At 38.9% G+C, this 27,258-nt stretch overlaps 1 protein-coding gene across 4 annotated transcripts in view; it reads right to left on the bottom strand.

Annotated features, from left to right (window-relative positions):
• Nucleotides 1–27,258, bottom strand: part of rbfox3a (RNA binding fox-1 homolog 3a) — a 376,227-nt gene that overhangs the window by 179,638 nt on the left and 169,331 nt on the right. For all 4 annotated transcript variants that reach the window (XM_017482608.3, XM_017482612.3, XM_047159288.2 and 1 more), the window contains exon 4: nucleotides 20,710–20,793. In XM_017482608.3, the coding sequence (XP_017338097.2) occupies nucleotides 20,710–20,731 (22 nt within the window). In that variant the 5' untranslated portion in view covers nucleotides 20,732–20,793. The remainder of the gene's footprint in view (nucleotides 1–20,709; nucleotides 20,794–27,258) is intronic.

Below are 27,258 nucleotides of genomic sequence, written 5' to 3'. Positions count from 1 at the left end.
TGCAGCCAATTTTAGATCTGTGTCATCTGAAATGTACTCTTTGGACATACAGGTTCAAGATGCTGATGCTCAAACTTATCATTCGACAGATTCAGTTTGAGGATTGGTATGTGAAGATAGACCTAAAATATGCATATTTCCACAGAGAAATATCTCACTATCAAAGGAAGTTCCTGAAGTTCCCATTTGGAGGCAACACATACCAATGTCAGGTTATTCCCTTCCAGCTAGCTTTATCCCCTTGCACGTTCACAAAGTGCATGGATACTCCCTTGCATTCTGGCTCCCTTGTGACTTCAGGGCATCCGTGTACTAAACAGTGGTGACTGAGAAGTTGGGGGTTTCGTCTGAGGATGAAACCTCTGTGAGTAATCAGATGCCTACGATGCTCTGAGAATTTGGAAGAGTCCCCGACTTCTAGCCTTGGGTCACATCCTAGGGGTGTCTCCTTAGCACAAGATGGTAATGACAGACACCCCCCTCACGGGCTGGAGCGTGGTCTTAGATGGCTGTCCAGCTCACGGTCTATGGAGTGGCCCTCATCTGGAGTGGCATATAAATTGCCTAGAAATGTGGGCCATATTTCTAGCACTGAAATTATTTCTTCCTCAATTGAGAGGTCACCATGTGTTTACACACAACACAACGGTGGTCTCATATATCGACCACCAGGGAGGATTATGTTTGCACCCCCTGTTCAGGCAGTCACAACAAATAGGGAAAGTTTTGTCATTGAGTGCAATGTACATTCCCGGTAACTGGAATGTGGGGTCAGACATCCTGTTGAGGCAGGGGCTGAGGCCCAGGGATTGGTGGCTCCATCCACAAGTGGTGGAGTCCATATGGCGGAGGTTGGCCAAGTGGGAGTCTCCTTCTGAGATTCCCATCCGCAGGGATCTACTGTCTCAAGCCAGAGGGCTGATTTATCACCCTCGGACGAAACTATGGAAACTGTGGGTCTGGCCCTTGAGGGGCACCAGCTCATAGATTCTGGTCTCACAACTGAGTTTGTAGAGACCATATAGAATGCTATAGTGTCAACTTTTTGTCTCGTGGTGTGAGGAACATTAGCTAGACCCAGCGAACTGTGCAATAGCTACAGTCATGGAGTTCGTACAAGGACATTTCTCAGTGGGGGTTGGCTCCTCCTACAATCAGGGTCTACGTGGCCACCATTTCGGCCAGCCACGCCCTTATTGATGGGGCCCCTGTGGGGCAGCATTCTCTAACTTCGAGGGATATGCGTGGTGTCAGGCGGCTGAGGCACATCTTTCTGTGGTCCTGGAAGGTCTGTCAGGTGCCACATTTGAGCCCTTTGTGTCAGCCTCTGTGAATCTTCTGATTCTAAAGGTAGCTCTTCTGCTGGCTGTGACATCTATCAAGCGAGTAGTAGATTCATAAGCTCTCTGTTTCCCCTTCCTGCCTTGACTTTACCCCTGGATTAGCCAAGGACTTCCTGTATCCTAGGCCGGATTATATTCCTAAAGTGCCTACATCTGCTGCCCAGCCAGTAGTGAGTGGGTATTCTCATTCCCAGCATGCTCAGCTAATGCAATGTGACATTCCCATTGAAAGGGAATGAGACGTTGCGTACCTTTGTCCTACTGGGGCATGCCTGTGAATTGCGTCTTCGCTTCAGATAATAGAAGCTAACAGCGCGGTTCACAGGTGTCGTTTATATATCACGCGATGCGCTTAATTGCCGTCACCTGATCATGGCAAGCCTATAAATAGGCATGATGTTACACAAGCTTCAGATACAAGTCCCGCGTGAGGGCGATTCCCACCACGTTCAGCTAAAACAACGTCTCGTTCCCTTCTCAGGGAACAGGTTTACATGCGTAACCCAGACGTTTACATGGTAGTTTCTTAATCAGAGTATTGTCTTAATCAGGTTAATATTGGGTTATTGTTGTCTATGTAAACGTACTGATCATGACTGTCATGAACAACACCTTTTATCAATTAATTCTAAACATTACATCAACTGTTTATGGTTATAAACCTTTAGTAGATCATCCGTAGACTGCTCATCCCTAACCTCTTGCCACAATTTCAGCTCCAGTCATTTTGGACTCTGTTGATACATACAGTGATATAAAAAGTCTATACACCCCTGTTAAAATTGTAGGTTTTGTTATATAAAAAATTAAACCAAGATAACTCATTTCCAGCTTTAAGGTGAAAGAGCAACAAAAAAGTGAAGAAAAAAATAGAAACATTTTAGGGAAAGAAAAACCTTACAATAGAGTGTACACTCTTTTATAATGGGGCATGTGATTGTGCTCACAATTAAATAATTACATTCAGATTCATGTTCAAAAGTAATTGTCATAGACTTGTCACCAATGAAGTGATTCTGATGAACCCCAAATAAAGATCTGCTGTTTTGTAGGATTCTCTTTACATTTTCTTGGTTCTACCCAACTTTTGAAGTCATGGTCTTCAAAGAGTTTACAAAGCATGTACCAGATCTCACTGTCAAAAGGTATCGATCAGGTGAGGGGTACAAAATAATCTTCAAAACATTTTCAAAACAACATGAATGCCATCATGAACAAGTGGATAAAATGGGACACCACAGTAATGTCACCAAGAACAAGATGTCCTTCCCAAATTTACAAATGAACAAGATGTAAACTTATTAGTGAGGCTGCCAAGACACCTATGGTAACATTCAAGGAGCTGCATTAATATCTGGCAAGTACTAGTCACAAAAATGTTGGCAGAAAGTTATGGTCTAATTAGACCAATTTAGAACTTTGGTTAATTCTAAAAGATTTGTTTGGCAAATAAACAATGAAGCTTATAATAAAAAGAAACATTATACCCACAGTGAAGCATGGTGGTGGCAGCATTATGCTATGGGGTTGCTTCTCTTCAGCTGGGACTGGGGCACTAATCAAGCTAGAGGGAATCATGGACAGCTCCAAATACCAATCTATTTTGGCACAAAACCTGCAGGCCTCTGTTAGACATATGAAGATGAGAAATTTCACCTTCTAGCATGATAACATGCTAATGACATGATAATGGTAATGTTAATGATAATGAGTCTTTATTGATCACATACATATGCACAATTAAATTATTTTCTTTGCATACCCCAGCATGTCAGGAAGCTGGGGTCAGAGCCATAATACAGCACCCCTGGAGCGGAGAGGGTTAAGGGCCTTGCTCAAGGGCCCAACAGTGGCATGATTTAACTTGGTTTCATTTTTTACAACTAAAAAAAAAAATGCCATTTGAAACAGGATGTGCAGACATTTTATATTCACTTTGTATTATGACATGTTGTCGAAGAAAGGCAATATTCCGGAGCATGTTGTTATTAAAAAAAATCATAAATAAACAGACTAATGTGTTTCTAAAGTGGACTATTCAAATAAATTTGATTAATTTTATAACAAATTACAAAATGTATCCTTGAACATTTTCAAAGGCCACAGTGTCAATGAGAGCTAGGGTTTCTACCCAAGCCACACAGCACGTAACTCATGGGTGACAGCAGTAGTGCTGGAATAGATCTGTGAGTAGGCCAAGTGAGTTCAGCTTGGGAACACTCAGCTGTGATGAGTATGTGTGGATTGGCACTGCCACAGACAGGAGGGTACAGAGCGGATGGAGCGGCAGTGCCTGCGCCCTCATTAGCTACAATGCCGCGTCGACTGAGCTGATCAAAGCTACTCACTGATGGGCTTGTTTGGAGCTGTCAGCCAGCTGCACAAATGCTAATCTAAACCCAGGGAGGAGAGGACTCACAATCTCAGCTCTGCCAGCCCACCATCAGCCATCCCAACTCTTTTTGTGCTGGCTCTTTATTAATTCTTTTCATGAGGTGGTCCACACACCACTCCTTATAACCACATCTGGGGTGAAAGAAATATGAGGTTAAGAATGTGGAGACGATGTCAGGAAGATGGCAGGAGAAAAATCAAGCATTGCACTGATTCAGACAGCCTCAATGCAAGACAATAGGTACAATGCTACAGAAGGTAACATACCTATACACACACACACACACACACACACACACACACACACACACACACACTAGCAGTTGGCCTTTTCCACAAGTGATGAGCTAGATTAATTATGACCATCCAAGCTAGGGGTCAATTTCCATAAATCATACACAGGCTAATATCATCAGATTCCTGCTCTGTAATTGGCTTCACCCATCCAGTGGAGCAACCTCATCATTTTTTTACATGAAAGAATTGGAAAAGCAGGAGGTAAAACCACAGAACCGATAATGCTGCTAGTCACAGGAGTTTTGGGAAGAGATAAAATCAGAATCAGGACAAAGCTCTATGAGACTTCATTAGTTGTTGTTAAGACACATATGTCTTGAAACAAACAATGACCACTTTCACACTAAAATACAACAATTCTGCAATACACTTTACAGTTTGCAACATGTAAGACTCCAGCTCACGGGGTGTTGTACATCACATTACACAACATTTGTGTAATATAAATGAAAATGTGAAATTCTCCTACTACCATATACCACAATACGAGTTGATTCTACTTACTAACCATAAGATATCCATGAAACATTATATACTGTAAAATAGTATACCAAACGTCAATGTCCACTGGAACAGATTACAACCCTGTGTGTCTGACCATACTAAGGTTTCACCCAATTTTTTTGAGCTAGCTGTCAATCTTTCTTGACAAGAAAAAAAAAATGTAAGAGTTAAATCAAGTGCTCATTCATAAAGCAAAAGTTTGCCAGCTTGCTCTCATTTTGGCTGCATCCCAGAATGATAAATTGGTCTGGCAATGGAGCTCGGGCGCTGGAGAATCTTTTGCGGGGATCTGAAATTATAAAATTGAATTATGGAATTCATCTTTCATAATTCTGCAGGGTGTCTAGGCAATGATAAGGGAAAAGTGAGGGCATGCACAAAATGTACTGCCTACTGGATTTCAAAGGCAAAACGGTACTGATCTTGTTAAAGGTGATATTCATAGACTGAAAGGTACAGATTTGAATATTTATGGCAGAAATGGATTTTCAAGTACAACATTACAAATACCAAGGTGATAGTAATAGAGTTTGCATAACAGTATTACTGGAGGCGACTTATTACATGTAGCCAAGTTCTCCATCAAAACACCCACATACACACTAAACAGGAACAGTTTGAAAAAGTTATTTTATGTTAATGTTTACAGCGAAACCATTAAGACATGTTCTTTTTGAAACAATTATCTTGAAATCAAAATGTTCTATAGGGCATTTAGGAGAACAATTTCAATCACATTAACATTATAATATTTACTTTCAAAGTTCTTTCTTTTCTGTATTAATTTTTTTGGCACAAATACTGCTTGGAAAGTATTATAAACTGATGAGCTATAAATAGCATCTGGAACATTTCCATAACAGAAAACAAAATCTGTCTGCCATCTAGTGATTAATACCTTGCTGATTCTCACTGGTCACTCTGGTAAGGCAGAATGAACACCTCAGCATTTTTAACCCCCAGTTTCGCTTACTGCCAGCAGGGCTAACCTCTGCTTGTTTCGCATTACCAGAAGGCAGAAAAAAAATGAATCTGATTCTTCTTCACCACAGGCTCCTCAGTAATTAGCCATGATTTTAATACGTTTTAATAAGTTTGCATAACAACCCGGAGAAAATGTGAATGCATTTGCATATTGCAGGCCTCCCTAATTATCCGTTCATGATTAAAGGAGGAAGTTAAGCAGAAGTGAAAAGCCAGAGCATGCTAAACAAAAGTCAGTACCCTCCCTCCTGAGTCGCAGTTCTCCCCAGATAAAACTTTCCAATTCAGCGTTTAACAATATGGCTCCACTTTACACATCACCTTTGTTGTTCCTGACAGTCAGAACATCTTGACAGAACAAGAGATGTTGATTGTATTTAAGCTCAGACAACACTTTATATGTTGCATAACATTATATGAAAGAACGTAACTAATCTAGGGAAGGAGTTCAGGCAGGTGTTCACTACATTGCTTCCAAACATTATCAAAATATACACAAAACCTGTTTTTTAATTATACTGTATATTGCCATACCCATGCTCTCATAGATAACCTTTTGAGACCATGCATTATAATTGATGAATAAAGAATACTTAATATTTATATAGTAATAAATAAAACATTGTTCATGTTATAAATCTATGCTACATCTCTCTTTTTCCTTTCTCAACCTGTAAATACACACATACTAAATAATTAAGCACACAATCGGAGGCATTTTACTTTAGCTGCTAGATCCTTATGATGACAGTTTGGATGGGCCATAACGAGGCGCTGCCAGAGCCCCAGTTGCGCTTGTCATGGACGGCCATTAAAAATGCATGCGTTCCTGTTTTCATCTCTCTACAGCTAGGCTGCTAACCAAACCTCACCATGTGCCAATCACTCCTTCACTCCCCTTTTCATCCATCTAGGGGTCATCACTGCTGGCTGACTCCCCCCTAGCTCAGAGATGCTCATCTCAGCAGGGTAAGCTGAGGCATGACTACTCTTAGCTTGGTTGCAGTCTTTCTTAGCTCGATGTTGTTTTATAGTATGGCTCTGTTGATTGAGGACCAGTCGCATTGCCATAGCCTGAAGCAAGCAAGCAAGAGTGCAACACTGGCAAAGAACAGAAAAAAAAAAATGGAATACAATATAAAAATTGTATTCTATACCCTACCAGGAAATAACCAGCAATGACCTAATGTAACTTTTGTTTTGGAATAAGAATTCATACTTACTGCATCCTATATTTGTTTTTACACTCTGATTCAATAAATTTAAAAGAATAAGAAGAAGGAAAAAAAGAAGATGACAACTAGAATTACAAACATTTTTCACTGAAATCTACATAGAGTAAAACAACCATGTTAAGGCAGTAATGTATGAAACTGCATACAGTATTGATTTTATAATTATGCATCTTTCCACAACATTTTAGCCATATATCAAATAAAGTGCAAGGCCAAGCAGAGCTATTTTAGTTTTACCAAAGCCCAAGACAATTTAAATCTGGCCAGGTAATTTAGCAACCAGTCTGCTGTATATGCAACCTTGGCCTTCAGATCTGCAAGAGTTGGTGCAATCTCAGGGCAAGGTTTGACCAACACTCTCCTCGGAGGGTTTACTGGGTGACAGAAGCAGTTTGGAAATGGACTACTTGTAAAAGCATATACCACATAACAACATATAAACAGTTATAACACCAACACCTCTCCATTCCTATACATGCTGTATTCCCTCTTCTCCTCTTCCCGCTAATACCCTCAGTTTAGACGGCGTGAGTGAAAAAGCCAAAGCAATTAGAGCCACTGCTCTTGGGTGCCCGATAACTCATTAGGAGTGTAAATGGCCAGGGGCCTTGTGGACTCCCTGCTGAGTGCAATTTACAACTAAAACAAGCATCGTGCCTTGCATCCATACCATTAGGACAGGCTGTATTAATGAAATTTGTTTTGTTAAACTTAAAGATTATGATACCACCATTTCAGTCTCATTCCTGTTGCATCTGCTGCATTGACCAACTGTGGCAATTACAGCTCCTGAGATAGAACTTCCAGTGGGCTTTGTTAATTTTACAACAGCTATCCAGATTCAGATAATGCCCAAGTGACAATATGACATGAGTATGGTATGAGAGAGAGAATCGCTGTGCAAAATGTCAGCACTTTGTCTGAGCATATTACAGCTTCACAAAGAACAGCAGGATGCTACTGAGGATCAGAGCAATAGAGAGTACATGAATGAATGGATTTGATAGAGAGAGATAAAGCTAGGGAGAAAAATACACTGCAAAAAATGACAGCAAGTGAATATCTTGAATATAGTCAGATTTATCTAGTATTTTCTATTATAAGATTACAGTTAACCAAATAAAAGATTCTCAAACCTGTTTCTAGACATTTATACTCATTTTCTTGCTCTGTTGGCAGATTATTTTGCTTCTTTCTAGAAATAAATGCATACAATTAACAAAATTATCTACCAAGACTATTTCAAGCTTAGAATTAGTACAAATGTCTAGAAATATTTTTTAGTAATCTTACATTTGGTTTGTTGTAATTTTGCAATAGGAAAATACTAGACACATTTGATAATATTCAAGAAATTTTTTACTTGCTAAGATGTTTTTTTTTTTTTTAAGCAGTGATACAGAGAGAAGTGTGGCTGGAAAGTAGATGAGAAGGAGATAATAAAAGAGAACAGGAGAGAATAATTATAATGAGGGAGGGAGAGCGATAGCGATAGCAAGAGAAAAAAAAAGTTCACCATTATCTCTACATTGCCATTCTGGCTCTGTAACCTCAGTGGGCAAGTAATCAATGCATCAACAACTCACCCTCTGCTCATTTGAAGACACCAATCTTGCCCAATCTCCATCTCCTTGTCCACTCCAGGGAACTCTGCTCCTCCCAAAGGAGTCCCCCTAGCTGCTTGCAGCTTACTCCTGCATGATTTCATACTTACACTCCTTGGGTGCACGTTTCCTCATGTACTTCTTCCACCTCCAACAACCACAAGACATCCTTTTCTGCTCACATAACTAAGCAAACAATAACTTTTCATATATTTTGGCCTAGCTATCTATTTTATCAAACATAAGAGAACCATATGAATTGGAGAGTCACATGTGTAGCAATCCAAGAAAAAGTTTGTGTGAATTATCAGAAAGCTGATGAATAATAGAAACATATTTGATTTTTTTTTTTTGTTTGTTTGTTTGTTTCTCTGTTTCATCCTCTGCATTGGCCTCCATAATATCTTCAGCTTTGGAATGTATAAAGCTCCATGGAAATGGAGGGCAAGGAAATTTGGAAACATTGGTCTATGAACCATAAATAAGAATGTGTTGCCCTACTCATATTAATGGGAGAAAGGGGTTGGGAATTGACTGCCGGGAGCGTTGACTCTGCTGTTGTGATAATTATATAAACATTTAGGAGGCTGCCCAAAAGGCAATGCTGGTAAATAGAAAAGTTATTTGATAATTTCCCTGTAGTAAGGTGGTCATGTTGTTACTTTTTAAATTAACTAGCTTCTAAAGAGCTAAGCTATTTTGTTGGCCAAGTAGTGGGGTAGTGTTGAAAAACACCTGCAACTATAATGAAAATTAATATTTCAATCCATGAAGTTCTGTATTTTTGACAGTTGGTTGGGTAGGACTTTTCTCATTTCAGCTTAATAGACTGGTTTCTTTTAATCTGTGTTTAGGGACTGCTTTTGTAGAGTAACTTGTAACATATGTAAGTACATTTGTAAGTACCTTGACTAACACTGCCAAGGCCTTGCAATTCCATGTCATCCTCCTCTGATGAAGTAACACCTAAAATTCTTGTCCCTGTGGAACCATTTTCTGTTGTATAGAAAGAAGCATAATATTTGCTTTTACTGGGTATTTCCTTTTAAGTACCTGCCCGTTGTTTAATAGCGAGAAAGCAAATAGATACATTAAATAGCTAAACTATCAACATTTCTGGCTTTGGGCAAGTCTCAGAAATCAGACTTCAGCCTTGATTTTAAGTATTGCCAGTAAACACAAAGCAATGGAATGAGCTTTTAGGTTTTTAACCCTTTAAGGTTAATGAGTATATTTAAAATAAACCAGTTATTTAAGTCAGAGCAATGAGATGGGACTTAATGCTATCTTTTACACATTATTGTTCTCATAGAATGTGGTCATCACTGCAGAACTCCAGTGGCTTGGAAGTATCAAAGAGCACTTACTCACACCCGTTTGTCTCTTGTGTATCCCCTCCCTATTCTCTTTCATAAGGGCCTATATCACTTTCGTTTTCTCTTCTGAAAAATGGCCCTGCAAATTTCATGGTTCACTTCACTGAAATGTGACAAATACTGTATGACAGAAAAAGAGAGAGTAAGCCGTCGGTCTACAGCCTGGCCTCCATCTTACAGAGGCAAAGAGCAGCTACCTTGCCACTCACGGACAACCCTTAATATCTGTTTGGTTGTGTGGTCCTGTTACAGTGTGTAGTGTCAGTAAATAGCCAAGCAACTAAGCAGAACATCTCATCCATGAAAAAGTACCAAAGCTCAATGCACTGTGAATGAAAGTATCCATCCATTATTCATCCTTGAAATAGCACTGACACACAAATATACACACATAGCCAGGGTAACAAGATAACACAAAAAATTGCATCACATAAAAAGTGCAGTAATTCTAACAAGCCAGGGTTTCGTGAATATTGAACGAATAGGTATAAATATTAAGCTTGTACCTTTCCCGAACCTTCCCGAATCAATTTTTAAGTTTGACATATTGCTTATGTTTTTTACAATGTTGAAATGTGGCTAAATGTAATGCATCAGTTGCCTAAAAGCCAGCGATTAACAACACATCACTATATCTGAACTGGTAATTGGCTGTTCTAAAGAAACAGGATTCCAAAGTACTGACTCAGAGGTCCATAGAGCTTTCAGCAGGAAGAAAAATGAGTTGAGATCTTTTTTAGTGTGCTGTTCCATTTTAAAACGACCTCTGCCCACTAATGACAGGGCAAATCACTAAGCAAGCTGTACAGGTGCAAGACACAGATAGGAATTACCTTGTTAAATATTTAATATACAAATTTTCAAGTGACTTTTCTCTCCCTAAATCTTTAATGAAGATTTCAAACAAAGACTAATCAACAGTGCTAAAGATAACAATTGTCTTGCAAAGAATGTGTAATTGGGTCCACGGCCTTATCGCCCTCTCTTTAATGCACATGTACAGTACAGTTCTGTTCTCTCTCTCTCTCTCTCTCTCTCTCTCTCTCTCTCTCTCTCTCTCTCTCTCTCTCTCTCTCTCTCACACACACACACACACACACACACACACACACACACACACACACACACACACACACACACACACACACACAGCCAGTAAAATGTCAGTGAATGAATGTCAGTAAGTGAATTCAAATAAATGCAAATATAATGCAAATACCAGAAACAGTTATAATTGGAGTTAATATACACTCACCATCCACTTTAATATAAACACCTTTACACCTGCTCATTTATGCATTTTTTTTCTCCAATCAGCCAATCATGTGGCAGCAGCACAATGCATAAAATCATGCAGATGCAGGTCAAGAGCTTTAGTTATGTTCACATCAGTCAACAGAATGGGGAAAAATGTGATCTCTGTGACTTTAACCGTAGCATAATTGTTGGTGCCAGATGGACTGGTTTGAGTATTTCAGAAACTGCTGATCTCCTGAATGAAGAAAAATAGATCACACTTTTTCTTCATTCTGATGTTTGATGTGAACATTAACTGAAGCTCGACTTGACTGAAATGTTTCTCATGATCTTAAAAACCTTTTGTTCTGAAGATGTATGATTAAATGATTGACATCTGTGTTGTAGACAAAAATATAATTGTGTCACATATTCATTTCTTTCATTAGAAAACTATCATTTTATTTACAAAAAAATATTTTTTTAAATGGATGACTTGGAGTGAAATATTCCAAAAAGCAGCCAATAAGTGTCGAGCATAGGTGGGAACTCCTTTAATACTGTTTAAAAAGCATCTCAAGGAGATTCCTCAAGAAATCAGTTGAAGAAATGCCAAGAATACATTTCTGGAAATTCTAGGCAAAAAGAGGGTCTACTTTGAAGATGCTAATATACTAAATTATTTAGATTTAATTTGGATTTTTTTATCACAACATAATTCCCATAGTTCACTTTGTGTTATTCCAGAGTTTTGATGACTTTATTATTCTAATAAAACGTGGGGGGAAAAAAATAAAATAAAGAATGCGTGTCTAAACTTTTGACAGACAGTGTATGTAGATAAGGGTGCTGATAGTAGTGCTGTATTCCCTCCTGGTTCAGATCCACATGACTGCTTAGGGTAGATAAGACACTACAAACTGAAATAAAGGACTATTTTATTTGAATCAATAGCCATAAAAAGACTAAAGTCTACATTTGTTGATTTTTTAACTATAAAAATAGCTACATCTTTATCAAAGCCCACGATATTAAAGAAAATCAGAGATATTCCTTAAAGAGCTATGTGAAAATAAATGTGACCAGCAGTCATTTCTGATTTTTATTTATTTATTTATTTTTAAAATTTCATCTGGTCAATGCTATATAAGCGCAATTTCAGCACAAAATTATACTGCTGTTTTGTCTTACAAACAATTATTGAACTGCTTTGAATAACATTTTGAAACTCAACAAAAAAAAAGACAAAGAAAAAAAAAAAAAATATATATATATATATTTTGCAAATGAGAAAGAGATACAAAGGGAACACATACAAGGTAAAAGCCGAACTGTGCATGTCATGCTCATATCATACTTGTCTTACATGGGGATAACAGTGTGGACACACATGCACCTGCACATACACATGCGCTCACACACACACACACACACACACACACACACACACACACACACACACACACACACACACACACACACACACACACACACAGGAAAAGAGCTGACTTAACCATTTTTCTCCATTTCACAAAAGTAGCTGCACCGGTGTCAACATGATGAATGAGGGCGAGTGGAGAGAGAGTGCACACTTACTGTAGGCTAGATGACTCCTCCTGAATGCCCATGCCCAACACAATATATAAATGAAGGAGTGAGAAATAGTGCTATAATGAGCACTAACGTGTGTTTTGACAACACCACAGCAAGACCTTTCACACATCCAAATGTTGTGCTAACGCTTTCTGCTCTGAAACAGTTTACACTCTGTGTGGAATTTGTGCTTTCCATAAATCACTCAGTATGCATATGCTGAACACATAAATATGTTCAGTCACTACTACTCTCATGCTCATATGAAACAGGGACAGTAATCATTTATTGATGGAGCTATCAAAGGCATCGTTTTGTTCAAAGTTACTCAAGAACCAAAAAGCATCTGAATAACACTATATGCATTACTGCAGTATATGATCACCGCAATCCCCACCCCCATGACGCTCATATACATACGCACTCTTCTAGCATCTACCCCCAACTCCAACTCTTCCATACTCAGGGGAAGAAGCAGGGGGGTTTATGGCTTCGTTTTTGCAGCAGCCATTAAACGTGAGAGGAGGATTAACGACTAGCCCCAACATTTTACAATGTTTGACTGAAAAGATGCATGGTTGCCACACTCATCTAAAGGCGTGCCAAGTGCTCCACAAGAGTAGAGTCGAAAGCATTTCAAAATGTCATGAGGAAAGAAAAAAACTGTGTGGGAACTAACAAGGGTAAAACATATCTTTTTGCTTTTTCCTCTACTGTTTATGAGTGTGCCGTGGGCTGAAAGCGACACCAGCACGCACTTGGCTGGGGGGGGTTGGAGGGGTGTATTTGGTCTGCATTTAATAGCAGGCCTGAAGGTGGAGAAGAGAAAAGATAAATGTTTGGTACCACCTGCTGGACAGCAGATGTCACTTTGGAGAAAAATGAAGAGTGTTTATACTGAGGGTTCAACACTACCACTCACACTCCAACACTCAGCAGGCGTGAAGGAAGCGTCAAAACATATAATCATGTACAGCTCAGGGTTATGTCGGTTAAAAAAAGTGCTTGCTGTTAGTTAAAATCTATTTAGGTTGCTTAAAAAAATTATAGATGATTTTAAGCACTTGGTCAATACGTTACAAAAGTCACATTTGACATAATCATGTTAAAGTCGGGAATATGAGTTTGTAGAGAAGTTACTCACCCCGTTGAAGGGAAGGGATTTGTGAACACAAGTTAAGATTGACTAGAACACATGCACCATATTTGTGATAAAATAGGCTGGCAGAGGATAATCTAGTGAGAAAGCCTTCTGTGAATCCCAACATGATCAATACATATTTCTGTTTCATATTATGGTGGATGCACTTTACTGCATCAGTCTGATGGGAACCATATCAATTTAAGCATTTAAAACAAGCAAGGACATGAATCACCACTATTCATTATTTGGTGCGTCCATGAATCGAATCCTCAAAAACTAATCTTGGCAGCGGTGCTCGGCTAGGTGAAAACATATGAATTGAAGTGTTCGAATCAATAAACGCATCATACTTTTATAGCCTGATGAGAGTTTCGCATACAAAGGCAGCAATGAGTCTTCTCAGTATACTTCATGCTATGTATTATAGTGATACATCCTGGCAGCGCACCAAAAGTGCAGCGTCTCCTTTTTAAAGGTACTCTTACCATTTTAAATGATTGTATACTATTAAGTATTAATATTACTGAGATGTGAATTCAGTACTACATATATACAAACATGCTGACAATACATAATATTCGCAATGTAAAAAAAAATCATCATCATAATAATAATAATAGAAATAAATACATAATAATGTTATGGTAATAAAAGAAACTTTACTTTATGTTGTATAAGCATTTACTTTGTAATCAAATATATTTCTGAATTTCTAGAGAAAACTGTTGTGTGAATGAATCAGTGTGGGGTTGATATGTAAAAGCCTACTAGTTACTGTAATTATAGTTGTACAACTACATTTATTAGGAAACCTTTAAAATGTCCATGTGGATCAATGGGAATCCTTGATATAGAGAAACTCTAGGGAAATCCACACTTTTTATGCAAAAACAACACCTGAAATGACTGCAGAATGAGGTTTCCAATACCGCTATTAGTTTAGGCCATAATATGAATTACAACGAGATAATCACAAGAGACCAGCCCTACATTATCAACCTAATAAATGAAAACAGTCATTGATAGTATATATGTACAGTTTGAGTGAAAGGGGTTAGCAAATGCACACCTTCATAAAAGCTGCAGTTTACTCAGCTACAGTATGGGCAAAAAAATCATGGATATTGCCAGTCCCTTGTCGAAGTAAAGTGTAAGAGCAATGTACATGGTTGGGAAAGCATTATGTCCAAACCAGCACTAGAAGATAATTCAACTTCCCTTAGGGCTAAAAATTACCTCCAAACTGATTAATGCAACCCTCCTGCAAATGGTCCTACAGTTTCCTCATCATTGTACTCACTCTTCATTTATACCAGCCCTTCTTTTCACCACTTTAATTGTAATGGCCAAATTGTAAGCTATACTGGGTGAGATAGAGGTCTTCTCATTCCTATAAACAACAGGGGAAAAAAACACGTCTCATCTCATTCGAGAAGCCTGAGATGAGGAAGATGAGTGGATTCTCATCACCTTCTTCACCTTCTAATTTCTAAGACATTGCTGGCTTAATAATGTAAAACTTCCACTTAAGTTCCACTGCAATTATCATTAAGGGTTTTCCCTGTTAATTTTTGATGAGCGACTAGCAAGGAAACAAATCTAGAAGCCTGCAAGGACAAAGGCAATGATGCAGGATTATTATTTCTCTGTCAGTTTTTATTGGTGTAAAGCCCTATACACCTCTCTGCATCCACTGTACAGTGTAAGTGCAATTTGGTCAAAATGGTCCATTTATACATTATAGACTAATGATTAAAGTTAAGATGAATGTAATATGACTGTATTGCACATCTTTACCTTCTCAGAACACATTTCCCACAATGATATTGCAATACAGGGTCATGCAAATGAGATCATTGTAGTGATAAGATAACGCGGGGACACATGAACACACACACACACACACACATACACACATGCACACACACACACACACACACACACACACACACACACACACACACACACACACACACACACACAAACACACAAATACACACATAGGCTTAGAGTTTAGCACATTTACTTAGAAGTTCGATTCCCGGCTCTGCCCTGTGTGCAACATTTGCATGTTCTCCCTGTGCTTTGAGGGAATCTTCTGGGTACTCTGGTTTCCTACCCCAGTCCAAAGACATGTGTTGTAGGCTGATTGGCATCTCTAAATTGTCAGTAGTGTGTGTGTGTGTGTGTGATTGTGCCCTGCAATGGGTTGGCATCCTGTCCAGGGTGTCCCCCGCTTCGTGCTCTGGATGGCAGCATATGTTGCACCAAAATGTGTACACATCATTCTGCATTAATGATGCCCTCACAGATGTGCAAGTTACCCATGCCATGGGCACTGACACACCCACATACCATGAAAGACGCTGGCTTTTGGACTCGACGCTGATAACAGCTTGGATGGTCGTTTTCCTCTTTGGCCCAGAAAACATGATGAATGTTTTGCCCAAAAACTATCTGAAATTCGTTGAATCAAAAAACACGATTCCACTGTGCTACTGTCCATCTCAGATAAAACCGAGCCCAGAGACATTGGCGGCTCTTCTGGACAGTGTTGATGATTGCATAGTAAAGCCTTAACTTGCATCTGTGGATGCAGCGGCGAATGGTGTTGACTGACAAAGGTTTACCAAAGTATTCCCGAGCCCATTTCAGGATATCCATTAGAGAATCATAATGGCTTTTAAGACAGTGACGTCTGAGGGATCTGAGATCATCCGCATTAAGTAGTGGTTTTTGGCCTTGCCCTTTACGTACAGAGATTTGACCGGATTCTTTGAATCTTTTAATTATATTGTGCACTGTAGAAGGTGACATGTCCAGAATCCTACTGATTTGTCTTCGGGGAATGTTGTTCTCAAAGTGTTGGATTATTCACTGAAACATCTGGCAGATTGGTGAGCCTCGACCCATCCTTGCACTTGAAGAGCTAGGCCTTTTTTGGAGGCTCCTTATATACTATGATTAAACGATTGCCTCAACTGATTCACATCACCTTCTTATTTTAACTTGTCACATCACTATTAATCCTAAATTGCCCCTGTCCCAACTTTTTTGGAATGGGTTGCATGCATCAATTTCAAAATAAACGTTTATCTTCAAAAAACTATGCAGTTGATTCGGTAAAACATCAAATACCTTGTCTTTATACGTTTTTTTTTTCAATACAAGTCAAAGTACATTTACAAATCACTCCTCTTTGTTTTTATTAGCATTTTCCATACTGTGCCAACTTTTTCAGAATCGGGGTTGTATATATGTATGTTCTGCAGTGTTACAGCATGAAACCTTCAGCAAACCAAGCCAGAATCTCATACTGTACATCAGGCTTGGCACTGCATGTCATTCACATTCCTGTCACATTTCCAGCTGATTTGCTAGGGAGGAAAGAATATGATGAGAGATTAACTCATCACTTCTGATGTCAACTGATGAAGGAAGGACAGCTTTCTATAATCAGTGTCATGTCTCCATGCATCAAAGGACTCCCAACTCTTTCCAACAAGTACTGTAATCCATCAAAACTTTCTAATTAAAGCGGTGTCACTACAATTCTGATGTGAATCCGGTGATTTGGCCACAGGGGCTTGTGACAAGTGTTGATACAGGCCAAACAGTTCTTGTGTAATTGCAATTAGAGATCGCTCAATTGAGGGGATCGGAAGCGTGAGAAGAGGAGAATAAGATGCCTTTGTAGGAAAAATGTAACTGAGATCCTTAATAGCCACACCAAATACTAAACACTCGTCAGCATATGGCATGGGGAGAACGGTTATCATGTGTAAAAGCATTCAGTATTTAACTTGCTAATATTTATTTCTAATATGTTTCCCACTATACCTCATGGATAATTACTGAACCAGCATGCTTAATTCCATGACATGCTTTCAGTTGGTTCATCTGCTGTCATAAACAGGTACATTTTTACAGCTTTCATGTCATGGAGCTTTTGCTAACGCTGTGGTATAAATCCCATCTCTTGCATGTTTTCCTTATGGCAGAGTTGTGCACTCCATAAGCACTGTGATTTATACCTTAAGCAAACAGAGCACCCAAACAGCCAAGAGGGGATATTGTCTGTGCCACATTCCACAACAGTAATTGAGTTAGGATTGATCGCTTTCCTAGCAATTAGATTTCCATTGACAAATCTGTAAAAGCTGCACACATAAAGAAGCACAGGAGCAGTGGTCAGGTGCTATCCTTGCTCCCTCACCATTCACTTTCAACATCACACTCGTCTAACATCTGCACAGGAATAACATACAGCCACCTATCTGCCAGAGCTAGTCATGATGTCTCGGGGAAAAGGGACGCTATTTTTCAGGGAGAAGTAATTTATTTTTTTTCAAAAGTTGGAATTAATTATGACAGAGATTCTGTTTGGGCTTGAAACAATTCTTGCTAGTAAGAGGATCATTTCTGCAACAACTTAGGCTTCCGAAATTATAAGACAAGGAATATTGCTACTGAGTCACGAAGTTGACTTCAGTACAGCTTAGAGGACAGGTCTTGGATCAGCAAAATGCTGAGTTCATTAGGTTTAAAGCTTTTTCTTGCTCAGTTGTCAAGGCGTATCATTTTTCTTTTCCATGCTGACAACTGCACCGTGCTGCATGTGCACAATGTGCATGCTCTCACAGAAACAACATTTCTAGTTGGTCTTCCATCCATCCTTTTATTTTCTATACCGCTTATTCTACTGGATCATGGGGAACCTGAAGCCTATCCCAGGGAGCATCGGGTGCCAATCCATCGCAGGGCACAATCACATTCACACACTACGGACACTTTGGACCTGCCAATCAGCCTAGCATGCATGTCTTTGGACTGGGGGAGGAAACCCCTGCAGCACATTGTCATTGTTGTTGTTGTTGTTGTTATTATTATTATTATTATTATTATTATTATTAATAACAATAATAATACTCAGTGTCATTGTCAGTAATAATAATAATAATAATAATAATAATAATAATAATAATAATAATAATAATATAATGTCAATTATTATCTATACATACTTAGCATAACAATAAGAAACCAAGCAGAGGAAAAAATATCCAGTGCCATCTGTCAACCTGGAAATATCCCTAAAAGCAAAATGAATAAGTCAGAATTGATATATTTAATCTTGAAAGAGATTAGGTAATCAGAAAAACAATGGGTAAAAAATTACATGAATAATTTGTGAAACACCAAATCTGACAATCACACAGTTCCACAGCATGCTCTCGGGGGTGGAAGCATTGTTTGGGGGGAGACGTAAGTGAATTTGACTAACGACGTTCTCAGTGTGAACAATAGAGACAAATGTTACTTTAAATCTAAAATACTTAAATCCGACTTTCGATGACTCCAGGCAAATATCATTACTCACGTGGGGCCCACCTCGCTCAGCAAGTGCATGCACAACCAGATGATGACTTTCTCTAACTCAATCCATCATGCAGGCCCTTGTATGGGCTGAGGGCCTCTACATAGGGTCCCTGCTAAGTGGAAGAGCTGTAACAGCTGTAGCTGATACTGAGAGGAGTGCTCAGAGCTGCTCAACTCCCCATTTAAAACAGCATCTAGTGCATGTTAAAGTGCAGTGCACAACAACATTTCTCATTTGATAGATTGGTCTTCATTTCATCAATTTTTTTCTTTTTGCAAATAGCAGACCTGACTTCTATAATTGTCATATTGAACATAATGCTTCACTGCCCCATAGCACATGCATCACCTGGGCTGTGTCACCTATTGATGGGTCATCCTTGTCTCCTTATAGCCAGCACCTTTAAATAAGACAGAGCAATAAAAATGAGCAAAAGGCGCATTTTAGAATTTCCCATTTTCCTAAGGGGAAATCAAATAATCTCCATTATTTTATTCATGACACCACATATGCAATAGAGAGGACTGACTGCTTTGTTGGTGATGTGTTAGAGTTGGTGAGACTGTGGCAGCACCTTCCACCAGTCTTATAGTCCTCATCAGCCTAAACACATCTGCCATCTACTCTCACACCTAAATCAGTGCTAATCTAAAAATTAAAAAAAAAAATAAAAAATTGTGCACAACAATGATGTAGGGGTCAGAAAAGAAACAGTCAACAGTTAAAAAAAACCCCAAAACAATAAAAACCAACCAAACAAACAAAAAACAGCCAGATATTCATAAGCAATATTTAATTAATGTGCTTTTTAAATAATGGATGGACTGGATGCAATCGCAGACAATTTTATGATGACAGCCCTGGCTTCACTTGGCTCTTTCTCCTCTTTTCAATTATAGTCCAAAACAGGGGGAGACAAAGAGAGAGAAGAGGGAGTGAGAGAGAAAGAGAGATTGAGAGAAAGAGAGAAGGAGAGAGAGGGAAAAAAAGGAGAAAGGGGAGGCTGGCGGAGGCTGAATTAAAGAGGCTTTTTGTCGCGTTTAATATCAATTCATTCCATGGATTGCTGACACAGGCAGTCCGGAGAGCCCAGGATTTATGGCTCCCTCTAATGGGCATGCTCCGAATCAAAGGCCTGTCATCAGCACAACCCACCCTGCATAGTGCTCACTCACTCCCTCACTCCCTCACTCACTCAAGCCAAGCTGCTCCTCATTCCTCTCCCATCTGAAGCGTACACACTTTTACAACTCCAATACTCTGATACACAGGATACCAGGACCTCTAGAGCTCTGATAGTGTACAACCAAACACTTTACCCTTATCAGGCTGCTCACACTGGCAAGAGCAACATGAAGAATGGCTGCTTGGGATCTAAGCTTCGATAAGACTGACTCTCGGAATAGAAGAAGAAAAGAAGAAATCTGGAGAAGAGGTATTTAGGTACAAGACTGCTGTTAGGAATACAGAGCAATGTGACTGCGGGACAGACAGAGTGTAAAAGAACATCACTCAACTCAAATAAACTGCACCATACACACACTCACAACCCAATCGCACACACACACGTACACACACACACACACACACACACACACAAGATCACCCCCAACACTGACCTGCCCAGCTCGGGGTCTCCATGTACAGCAGGCTATGGCTGAACGGTGGTGAATACTCACTGCCGCCACACAGATCTATGAGTCCTGTAAAGCAAATATGTGTGTTAATGAACAAGTTAACACACACAAACACACACATACACACACACACACACACACACACACACACACACAAAGAGAGACTCAACAATCAATAGATATATAGCTAGAGATATAGATAGCTAGAGATACATACATATATACATGAATACATACATAGAGGTTAAAGACAAAAGGCAAGACAGCTAAAGAAATAAAAGTGCAATGACTGATATATGCCACAGAGATGAACTTTTATTGTAATATTTTATGTCTCTTGAAACATTTGACTTTAAAACCATAATGTGGCCTGTTATTTAATTAATGTTATAAAACATTATTTGTCCCCTAAGAGACAATAGAAAAGAAAGAGTAAAATGATACCATGTCATATGTATGCATATCAATAACTTTCTGTGAAACAGCCTTCAAGTTAAGAATGAGCAATGTAACCTGTGACTCAAACTGTAACTAGAAAAAGTCTGTAAAACTCTCCAAACTGAACACATTTTCAAATGCTGTGTCATTAACCAGATCCAAAAAAAATTGTTATATGTTTGCTAAATTCATGTCAGTTTTCTCTTTGATTCGATAATGCCTTTGTGAGGGTACAGTGTTTCTGCATTATGGATGAACACTATTTTATGGCAATGTGTTTGTTTAATGTATTAATTCAGCTTCGGGGTACTAGCATTATAGCATGATAATGCAAATTCCGAGGTATTATTCAGAACAAAACCAAGGACTTCCACTATAAGGGTGCAATTGAGCCCTTGTAAATCTTAAAAAATTCTTTATTATTTTATCATATCTCAAAGTCTGAACCTAAGAAAACATGAACAGGTGTGATGTGGTTAATAAACTGTGGTTAACTAATATTAACAGTAAGGATGTTCTAATGATTGACTTAAATATATCATTTTGTATTAATAATTTACACTCAACTCGTAATTGGCTGTATTTCCAAATGACCTTGTCAGTCAATAAAACAATAGCTTTGAAAACAAAATGAGAGATTGTACTTTTCTTCTTCCCATGAGCTCCAGAACATCCAGATGAATAGTGGAATAGTCCAAATATTTTATAGGTGTGAATGTTAACAGGGATGAGTGAATGTTGTGGGACACAACTAAAATATACTAAAATTGATGACTCAGAGATTATAAATGGATTCACACATTACTGCAAAAAATTATTTGATTTTTTTTAAAATAGCAATATTTATACAGTGGATTAGGACAGACAAAATGCTGTAGATAGGTTCCAATAATGTATGAAATGTTATTTATTTGACCTATGATAATGGATTCACCCATATACCCAACACTTACATCACTGTTACCCAGCATTCTTACATATACTGCTACATGCTAATCTGCCATCCTGACCAATCAGGAGGACACACACACAGCACATCCTTGCACAGATGTAGTTGACACAGTCATGAGTGTCCACGCACCACAGCCACGCTGAAATACTAGCTCTGGAATGTGTGAAACATTGAGTGTTATTGTCTCTCTCCATTCCTAAAAAATTGTGTCAAACTAACTCTTTCTGACTAAACACAGCTGAGGCCGAACCAGACAGGAGGAGACTAGATGACTCCATTTGCGCTTTGTGTGCATTTGTGCATGTGATAGCAGGTGTTTCCTCATCACACTCTCATCTACTGATACAGTTTGAGAAATAAAGAGAAGCATTAATCAGGTTGAAACAGGACAGGGGGAATGGTGCTAGAGTCCTCTGAGCACAGGGCCACACACACACACACAGCACTTGGCCAAAATGGCTATTTCTGTACATTACCATAATTACACTGTCTTAATAGCCTCTATTGAAGGCCATTTTGATTAATTATGTATAGTGCCTGGGTTATATCCACAAAGCTTGATAAAAGTGTTGTTCTACTGTTTCATTAAATAGTTAACATTATATATATATATATATATATATAATATATATAAGGTTTAGGTTTATAAAGTTTTTAACTATTCACAGCTCTTATTTCATACTCTGTTTTACTCCCTTCCAAGTGTTGCTCTCGATGGTCAAGAGTAGATGTAAAATCTGAAAAACTGGAATTCCTCTGGGAAATCCTGTACTGGCTCAGCAGGAATGAATTCATGGTGAATTTCTACATGCTAGCCCAAAAACTGTTACTCAGAATGGGAAAAAAATAAGCTGCACACTGCATATCAACAACTCCCTGGATGCATCCATATGCTCACCAAAAGTGTGCAGGTGTAGCACATTACATTAGGCAAGGTGCTGAGCATTCTTTCCTTTAAACAAGAAAATATCCATGGCGTGTACAAAAGATTGTAATTGTTTCGGTCACAGTGAAATGAACTGTGTCAGACAGTTAGAGATGCTGCAAGAAAAGCACCACAATTTTATGCACAAACTACAATCAACAAAACTCTTATTTAGTAAAAGCAGTTGCTCAAAGGTATCAACAATACGTGACAATATCTTAAAATGAGATGCATTATGACTATTATTATTATTATTATTATTATTATTTTAACCCATTTATTATTTCACTGATAATTTACAGTAGATTCCAACTTTAGCTACTAGGTAATTATTAATGTGTGTGAGGCATGAAAAACTTTGCTCCAGCTATACATGTTATACATTATGCAGTTTATTGTCTGTTGCTGTGTGTGTCTAGATGCTCCTCAGACATTGAACCCTTGAGAATATATTGATCTAGTCCCTATGGATTTCTCTCTCTTTCTCTCTCTCTCTCTCTCTCTCTCTCTCTCTCTCTCTCTCTCTCTCTCTCTCTCTCTCTCTCTCTAATACACAAACACACTACACACACCCACACAGCCTGTCTGTATTGATTTCATTCCCACAGAGCATAGCTCTTGGTCCCTCGTTTTCCTCCAGCTTCTCTCTGTGTGTAATGAATTGCTATGCAATAGCTCGAGAATTTTGGGAACACAGCCAAAACAATTTGTTATTTCATCACAAATAATTAATATTTGTTTCTTTTCCTGTTGTGTCAGAACTCATTAATTATTTGGATAGTAAAAAAAAGGATAAATAACACAGAGCTGAAGATCACTGTAGCAAAAACAATAAAACAACAATCACTTATGCTATGCTGACGCTGGAAAAAAAAAAAAAAGTAATAATAATAAAGTCTATTTGCTAAGAAATTCAGTTTCCTAAACACCAGTTCATTAATTGGGCACAGTATTATTGTGTAAAGAAATGTCATAATGTAATGACTCAACTATAAAGTGCCCAGAGGCCTGCTGCTAGGGGCTGAAGCTACACAACAGAAATCCTGACAGCAATTCTAGCATTATGTTTGAGTTCATGACATTGGGCACTGCGATTCATTAACGCAGGGGTCATGACTGGCGGACCGTTATCCATATGCGGACCCAGCAAATTATTTCAGAGGATTGTACTGTCAAAAAAAAAAAAAAACTACTGTAGCAGTATTCAGAGACTACAGTTAGAGATTTCGAAGCTTGAACCAGCTCGGCTTATGCAGCAGATCCTTTGTTGCGGTTTATACAGTCACATGCATTTATGCTAATTATTTATCTAAAGGCAGCTCATCGGTTCAGAGACTAACTACAGGACTAAATACACTATGTCAGAAAGGGGAGTTTTCACAGCATTTCATAAATTTTTATTCACCCTTTGATTAGTGATCTGATGACTTGGCTTGTTTAAGAAAAGCTAATAATGACTATGTTAAAAAAGATGGATAGACAAAGATGTATGTGCTTGTTCTCCCTTGTGTCAAATTTACCTGTTTAAGTCCATGCCACTAGTCAAAAGTGGTAACAAGAAGTGCGAAGCAATACATAACCACTTCAAATTGTATTATTTATAAGCATTGACTAATCATTAATTGTTAAGCATTAGCAATAATTCCTTACATTTATATTACATTACATTACATCCTTACATTGCTTTTTCCACCCCTAGAAACTCAAACCACCACTAGTGTGTAGCATCCACCTGGATGATGTGACGACAGCCATAGTGCGCCAGAACGCCACATACCAGCTATTAGTGGAGAGGAGAGAGCGATGTAGCCAATTCAAATATGGGGATCATTAGGGGGTCATGATAGAGAAGGGCCAATTTCGCCAGGACACAAGGGTATTCCCCTACTCTTTTACGATAACTTTCCTGGGATTTTTAATGACCACAGACAGTCAGGACCTCAGTTTAACGTCTAATCGGTGAAAGGACCGTGCTGTTTCTACAGTATAGTGTCCCAGTCACAATACTGGGGCATTAGGCCCCCCACAGACCACAGGGTGAGCACTAATACCACTTCCAGCAACAACCTTAGTTTTCCCCAGGAGGTCTCCCATACAGGTACTGGCCAGGCTCAACCCTGCTCAGCTTCAGTGGGAAACCAGACAAGAACTGCAGGAAGATGTGGCTCTGGCTGTTGAAGATGTCTGTTGTTGCCAATCAATCATGTTAGATGCTAATCTGGTCCTTCATAACCAAGGAATTACTCAACTGAATCTTTACAAATTTTAGTTGAATAATCCTGCATTAATGTATCACGTAATGGATATGTCTGTGTGTTCGGTTATACTTGCTGGCATTCTCATCAACTCCAAGACCAACTTTCTTCTCCTGTAACTGCCAGTGTCATTTGACCCTCACACTACAGACCACAATGAAACACTTTAATGAGAAGACACAACATCAAAACAAAAAGGACAGTCTCCAGAAGTTTGTTTCTATTTCAGGAGGATTGTTTACAGCCAAATGTAAGCTTTCTGCTATTAGAGAGGACACTGTAGAGGCTATAATGATTTAGTAACACATGTTTTAACAATCAAAGGAAAGCCTAGTATCCACTATTTGTGTGTTCACATTGTGCATTGAGAGAAAAGAAAGAAGAGAAAGGACACAGATAAAAGAGTATGTGAGGAACTCGTCCTTTTAACCAAAATGAGAGGTGGATGTAAGGGGGGGGGGGGGGGGGGGGGGGGGTGCCCAGAGCTGTGCCCAAACACAAAAGGACAATTTGAATTTGTAATGTTCCATCAGAATCCTTCTGGATTCTCCATGGCTTTACAAAGCAGATTAGACTAGCATGCAACACGGGCACACTGAATAGAGCTGTTACTCCATTCATCCTGCATTCACAGAGTAAATATTCTCCACTCGCAGACATGCACATGGTCACAGACAGTCGAGCCGTGGGCCACACGGACCTGGAAACACTAGTGAAGGCCGAGATCTCCTCCTGAAGGCTGAAAGGCGAGTCTGGAAAACTGAAGCTATGCACAGCCTGTAATATGATTTTGAATAATCAGGCAGCAGAAGATAGCATGAAAGCTGATCCCTCTGTACTGTAGTGTGAGTGCATATAGGGGGTATTTTTGTGACTGCTCTGGATGTGCATAATGTTCTTAGATGCAATCCAAGTGGTATGCAGATTTCAGATTTCAATGGTGTGACTAGTCAGGCGGATCTGAAAAATCTGTAAGAAATGAAATGAGCAAAAGTGGTTGGATTTTGTTTGATTTCATAGGAATGATTTGGAAGAAAAGTTACAATCACTAGCCCAACTCTAATTGTAACCTTCCTATCTTTTCACAAATATTCAGTTGTTAATTAATTCACTCATTTTATTCTGTCCAGAGTCACAGGGGACTCTAGACATAAGATGGGAGAATTCACACTGATGAAAAGCCAGTCCATTACAGGGCATTATGCATACTGTACACACATTCACACATTCATTCACACCTAGTGCAATTTAGCATAGCCAGTCGTCCTACTGGCATGTTTTTGGACAGTGGGAGAAAAACTGAGAACCTTGAGGAAACCGAGGAAACTTTACACAGACATGAAGCTGAGCTTAGGATCGACTGGAGACCATGGAGCTGTGAGGCGGCAATGCTACCCACTGCACCACCGTGCTGCCTTTCACACAAACCAAGTCATGAGAATTATTACAGACTGGCATGTGTGAAATTTTGTTAGATTTTCAGACTTGTACTGTAGTCATAACCCTGGTGGTCTGGAACAAATCATGAGACTGGATGAAAACATAGACCAAGGTCATCAGAAAATGAATAAAACATGCAAATGGTATTCTTTGAGAATTCTAAATTTTAAAACATTTAAAACATGCCAAGTCAAGCACAGACACCAGACAAAAACCAATGTCTGTCTTTATTCTATCCCTGAACACTTCTCATTCTCTCTGTATTGTCTCGTTTTGCTCTTCACTTTCAGTACATGATTAATGTTTACCTGTTACCATGATAGTTTGACTTGTTTCTTGTTACCCCTGTATAATTTGTCCATTTAAACCCTCAGTATTCAAATCCCACTGAAAAATTGTGCAGTATTGTAAGTACATTTACAAAGTCATTATATTACAAAGCCATGTATTTCCTGTTTTGAGTCCTTAGTATAAAGTATATCATGTGCATATGGACCCTGTTCTGTCTATGTAGCATTCGA

Source organism: Ictalurus punctatus, chromosome 13 (genome assembly GCF_001660625.3).
Source record: "Ictalurus punctatus breed USDA103 chromosome 13, Coco_2.0, whole genome shotgun sequence".
In the NCBI taxonomy this organism is placed as follows: Eukaryota; Metazoa; Chordata; class Actinopteri; order Siluriformes; family Ictaluridae; genus Ictalurus; species Ictalurus punctatus.
The sequence above is the reverse complement of the archived record's forward strand: the minus strand, read 5'-3'. Positions and strand labels throughout refer to the sequence as shown.